The sequence below is a fragment of the Carassius carassius genome, chromosome 18, assembly GCF_963082965.1.
Source record: "Carassius carassius chromosome 18, fCarCar2.1, whole genome shotgun sequence".
Taxonomy (NCBI): domain Eukaryota; kingdom Metazoa; phylum Chordata; class Actinopteri; order Cypriniformes; family Cyprinidae; genus Carassius; species Carassius carassius.
The window spans coordinates 1,125,001-1,131,438 of record NC_081772.1 but is presented as its reverse complement, the minus strand read 5'-3'; the positions used below and the strand labels follow the sequence as shown (position 1 = coordinate 1,131,438).

Below are 6,438 nucleotides of genomic sequence, written 5' to 3'. Positions count from 1 at the left end.
CATATTTAGCTTACCTGGCAGATGTTTTCAGCAGGCTGAATGACTTGAACTTGGAATTGCAAGGAAAAGACACAACTGTCCTACACCTGTATGATCGAGTTTCAGGGTTCATGAAGAAAATTGAGCTCTGGTGTCAGAAATGCCAGAATGGGGATGTCAGTAGTTTCCCTCAGCTGGACATGTGCCTTGTTAATGCTAGAGCTGAAAAAGTGAGCATTCTGCAGACAGTACAGGCACACTTGGACAAAATTTCCTCTGAATTCAGATCATATTTTCCTGACATTGAGGTTCATAATTCTGCACTTGACTGAATAAGGAACCCTTTTGTGTCTACCTGCACCCAGACCGCTCCTGTTACCCTCCAGGAAAGACTTATTGATTTGTCCTCAGATAGGGGTTTGAAAATAATGTTTTCAGAAACATCACTGACACAGTTTTGGTGCAATGTTGAAAAGGAGTACCCTGATGTTGGGAAACATGCTCTGTATGAACTGCTGCCTTTTGGATCAACCTATCTGTGTGAGGTCACATTTTCAGCCATGGCACACATAAAAACAAAACAGAGAAACAGACTCAGCTTGGAGAGGAACCTTATTGCTGCTGTTGCTACACTTCACCCCAGGATGCAAAAGCTTATTTGTGATAAACAGGTGCAAATTTCACATTAAACAAAAGATTCAAGCAAAATAACATTCAGATGGATGTGTTAAAAAGTTAAAGCCAAATTAGATAGATGGCAGTGTTGAAACTGTTCCATGTGTTGAAAGAGAATGTTGTTCCAAAGAATTGGTTGTAGATGAAGCATGTGTTGTGTAATTTTAATGCAGTAAAATTAAATTTTAGTATTAAAAAGTGTAAATTTTACAAAAGAAAGTAACATTCAAATGGACGTTGTTAAAATATTAATCTCAAATTGGACATTAATGGACATGTAATGTTTTACAGAATGCAGTAGAATATTGTTCTGAAATTGACAATGTTGTTGTGATTGATTGTGTAATGTGTTGTGCCATTTCAATGCAATCAAATTAAATGGCCAGATGCAATTCAAGTTGCCAGTCATTAAAAAAAAATTATTTACTTAACTTGCATTCACTGATATTGCATTCATAGCGTTTAACTGTGAAAATCATTGTGGTTGGAAAGAAAACAGTGGATGGCAGATGAGAACTGGGGTAGGGGGTCCATGAGGCTGGTTTCAGATATTATGGGGGTCCAATACTCCAAAAAGGTTGAGAAACACTGCACTAGTGCATATTCATTTTAAAACAGCGTTTTAACTGAAAAAGATATGCATTCTAAAATAAAAACATACTAGTGTAAGACTTACCATCAATGTATTAATTCATGCTAGCAACATGCTAATCATGGTAGAAATGTGCTAAAACCTACTAGCAATGTATTAAATCATGTTAAAACATTCCAGCAGTGTGCTAAATCATGTTAAAACATGCTAGCAATAAGTAAAATCATGCTGAAACATGCTAGACATATGTTAAAACATGTAGGCAGTGTGTTTAACAATGTTAATCATGCTAGAAACATGTCACCAACATGCTAAACATGTTAAAAACATGCTAACTACATCCTAATCATGGTAACAGCATATGCTACTCATACAAGAAACATAGCAACATGCTAACTACATCCTAATCATGGTAGCAACATGATAACAACATGCTAACCAAAGGCTAATCATGTTAGAAACATGCTAGAAACACACTAGTAACATGCTAATCATGCTAAAAACATGCTATCAACATCTATCTAACATATCTATCTATATTTTCAAACTTTCAGACTAGGCTTTCTCAAGCCAACCTTAATTTTTTTTGTTTTAAGCTGATATCTCCGTTGCATGGATATGTATCACTAGATACCCTATTAGTGGCTTCTACTATAGGCCGCTATACACAAGCCATCCGCCATATTTGGACTGACAAAGCCTAATATTGAGATATGTCATAATTGCCTAAAATGCCCAAGTTTGGATTTGTTTTCTTGATTTGTTTGTATCGTGGGATGGTAAAGTGTCTATCAAATTTCTATCTTGTGTCTATTTGTTGTTTTCATACTTGCTGACAGGAACGACTGAAAAGTAGTTTGACCAATAGTGTGCAGGCATTGTACAGAATCGACCAATCGTGGAGTGTGAGAGGGCGGGATCTATGGTGGATGGTTGAAGCAATGCAAATTGCTGCTAACTCCTGTTTTTTTTTTTTTTTAGGTGAGATGGCTTTGCATTGTATACATTTTTGTTATACTCTCACGGATTGATTTTTGATACTGCAGCGCCATCTGCAGGTCACAGCAGCTCATTACAGTTTGGATTTGGGCTGATGCACTTCTCTGATTGACAGACAGGCGGCGCTGGTGAGTGGCTTCATCTGCTTCAAATCAAACCTCATGTTTATATTTAATGTGAAATACTATGATGGACTGACAGCTCATAAAAGATTTAGGATATTGTTGATGTATGCAAAAGCCATTTAAAATAAAAAACACAAAAACAACAAATGTAATAAAAAGGTGACAACTGTATAAAAACTACCAAATTATCTGTAATTATTTTGTTTTAATGGTAGTTCAGATCAAGCTAATATATGATATCTAAATCTCAGAAAACGGTTTCACCCCAGAATTAAAAAAAGTAATTAATTAAATGAATAATAATAAAAAAAAAATGTACAATTTAATATAATTTCTTTATGTAATGGTTTTAATGAAATTCTCTGAAGCTTCCTCCAAGGACATATTTCACACCAAAATAAACAATATTATAAAAATGTCAAAAATCTTCATAAAATTATATACAAATAAATTTACAAAATAACTTCTAAAGTATATATATTTATATATATATATTTTCCTTTTAATTTCTGACCTGTGGATATTTGGGTTCTTTTAAGACTCAACCAAAAAAAAAAAGGACTGATTTTTGGCGTTTTAAACATTGTTGTTTTAATAATCAGCGTTTCAATCTTGTTTTGCGTCAGCATTGCAGGAAAGTCAACAACTTCGAGCTTGTGATGCATTATTTTCTGTGATTATGACTCTTGTGTACATTTATGCCTTCATTTTACCTGTAAAAGTTTGTGTAAATGCACATAAATTGTAGAATCAATTCCTCTTATGAACGGACAACCCCATAATTCAGCATCATGTGAGAACCTTGAACATCAGTTTTTATTAATTCAACCAAACTGTTACAGTAAACTGTTAATTACGTTACACGGTATACAGTATTTTAAATCATGTTTAATCTTTGTTTTGATTGAGTCTCTTTTTCCGTTTGGAACATAGAAACAGCGAACGCTGGAGAAATGCAGGCAAAAGTAGTAACAGCACAATACATTCAACTCATCAACATTTATACAAAACATAAGAGAAACCAGCGTTCAGTCCCAACAGAGACAGACAGACAGACGACGAGCGTTTGCTTTCATCTCTCGCTCACTCTCAAAGTCTGCTTTGAAATATGACTAGGTCTGTTCTCATATATATATATATATTAAATTGAGAAATGCAATAAATTACAATTTATAGACCCCAAAAAAGGCCACAATGTTTTTTGTTTGACCTTTATGGGAAGGTGTCAATATAATTGAATATATAAATCTCATGAAAACATGTCACATTTCACCCCAAAATCAAAGAAATAATTTAGGGGAGAAAAAAAAAGTATATTAATAAAAAAATCTTTTTTAAAAGACAAAAAAGATTAAGGGCATTATAGGACTAAATGTCAGTTTTATAATTAATGTTTACATTTAAATATGTATTTATTATTTTGGAGGACAATTTTAAATATTTAAAAATTATTTATATATATATATATATATATATAATTTAAATGGAAATTAAATCTCTTATTTCATGTTGAATTAAATATTTTACAAACATTATTGTGAGGTGAAATATAACTTGTAAAAGAGATTCAGTCATGTATTTTAGTAATCTTGACACATTAATAATAACGATCCATCAAACAACACATCTCTGAAATGGAAGAATGGTTTAGAGATGATGTAGAAAGTGTATAATAATCATCCATCACATTCGGATCTGCCGCATTGCGACGTTCCCGTCGTGTCCAGAAGAGGACGCTGTTGTCTCGTGCCGAACAATAACAGGTTTGTTCTTCCTATTGAGAATTAAAAGACGGATAAACTCAAATGAAAGAAATATGACATCCCCACATGGTTATTTTCCTTCATCAGTTGCACAACATGTGGCTAAAAAACCTTAAAGCAAAGCATTCTGGGAACATTGGATTGAGTCGTGTGCAGTCCTGATGTTTCCTGAATTAGAGCACGACTGATCGGAGACTGTTCGTGGGAAAACTCTTATTGGGAAGAAGGTTAGCTGAGACTCCCGTGAGGTTCGTCTGTCTCTCATTCCGTCCAGTCGACCTCGTCGAACTCATCCTCGTCCTCGGAGTCGCTGTACTCCACAGCGATGCGGCGCGACAGGATGGTGGCCACGTCGTTCCCCACGCGCTTGTGCTTGGCCTCTTGTTCCCGCTGCTCCTCCACCTTCCTCAGCTGGATCCCTGACACACACACACAGGAAAAGCTCCTTGCATTTACTCTGACATTTACACACTCCAATGAGACATGCAATGCATTCAATGCACATTTCTTGCTTTCCCTGGGAATCAAACCCAGGTTCTTGGCGTTGCAAATGCTGTGATGCATAATATCAATCAAATTAAATATTTAATGCATTGCTTGCTCTAGAACTCACAATCATACCTTTCAACAGAGCTACTTGTTATTTAATGCATGTATATATTTTGTAAAATTAGTATTTTTAATTTTCTTTCTTTATTAATTTAATTTATTAATCTATACATTCATTAATTATATTCAATTTTTATTAATTTATATTTTCTTATTATATTAATTTATTCATGCATTTATACATAATATATATATATATATAAAATTTTTAGCAATTATATTTTTATTATATCTTTTTATTGTACTAGCTTATTCATTTTGTTTAAAATATCCATATTAATTATACATTTAAAAAGATATATATTAAAATTATTTATATATATATATATAAAACATATGTGAATTATATTTTTAATTATAATTTTTTTATTGTATCAGGATATTAATTTTGTTTAATATATCAGTATTAATTATATAAATTAGATTAATTTATGCTGCATTTATTTATGGAATTAATAATTTTTTATGATATTTTTAATTATTCTGATATTTTATTTTATTAATGTATTATATTCATAATTTGTACGAATTACATTTAATAATTAATTTATATTTTACTAACTACATATTTAAATCATTAATTTATATTGCATTTATTTGTTCCGTTAATTGTATTTATTTATATAGTTTAATTTTGTTCTAATTGATTGATTTTATTCATTAGTTATATTCATGATTTTTATTATTTCTTTGTAATATTAATTCATTTATTGCATTTAAATGTTTGATTAAATATAATTTTCTAAATCAAATATATTTAATAATTACATTTATAATTTTCTTTGACTAATTTCATAGTTTTTCTTGTTTATTTACAATGATAGTTTTTAGTTTCTTTTTTTCTTGTGCTGTTTTTTTTTATAATCTACTTGTGCATCAGTAGGCAATTTCTAAAGTATTTTGTTCTATTTAATTTCTCTTTAGAAATTTTTGACAATTCTAAACATTTGATTCAGAGCAAAATGAAAAGGACAAAAAGTGACAAAAACTGGCTTAATGCAGCATAGCATATTAAAATATATAAAGACAGATATAGTAAGAGCAGTGTGCTATTCTGAATTCAGCTTTCTGTGTACTAAAAGTCTTTTAGAAGGGAATGAATGTAAATTGTGAACGACGTAAACAAATCAGCTGTGAAAATAAACCTATTGACTGTAGTTATTAAATATAACATATATGATACAAATTATTGAAATATCTATCAAAAGATACCTGATTTGCATATACTAAGTGAACTTGAGCAAAACCCCGCCTACCTTTGCGGATGGCTTCCAATAGAACGCTGCGGGCATCGCTGATTGGCGGCAGGTTGGATTGATACCTCTTCACCTCGTGACCCGAGTGAGTGGGCGGCGACGAAATGGCTCCTGATGGGAAGGAAGGCATGGTGGGCGGGCCTGAGGATGTGTAGGGGGAGGAGCTTCTGTTTCCTGGGAGGGGCAGGGGAGGAGGCGGTGGAGGAGGTGGCAAAACCACTCCATCTCCAGCTGTGGGCGGAGTCTTGTCCAGCTGTCCACGGGCGGGGGAGGAGTGAAGGGGCGGAGCCACTGGAGGGGGGGCAGGGTGCAGGACACCTGGGGCGATCTGAAGGGGGGTGGGGGGAGGGGGGATGGCCGGGGGCTGCTGGGAAGGTAAGGGAGGGATCGGAGGCGGGGCTGAGCCGCGCATTCTTGAACCTGATTGGCTTGCTGGCAGG

General features: G+C 33.8%; 1 protein-coding gene across 2 annotated transcripts in view; it reads right to left on the bottom strand.

Moving 5' to 3' along the window:
- Nucleotides 1–3,887: 3,887 nt before the first annotated feature.
- The window catches only part of LOC132092050 (actin-binding protein WASF1-like), a 53,003-nt gene continuing 50,452 nt past the window's right edge, over nt 3,888–6,438 (bottom strand). For both annotated transcript variants that reach the window (XM_059498112.1, XM_059498111.1), the window contains 2 exons: nt 5,999–6,438; nt 3,888–4,552 (listed from right to left, as the gene is read on the bottom strand). The exon at nt 5,999–6,438 is cut by the window's right edge and continues 108 nt beyond it. In XM_059498112.1, coding sequence (XP_059354095.1) covers nt 4,395–4,552; nt 5,999–6,438 — 598 coding nt within the window. In that variant the 3' untranslated portion in view covers nt 3,888–4,394. The remainder of the gene's footprint in view (nt 4,553–5,998) is intronic.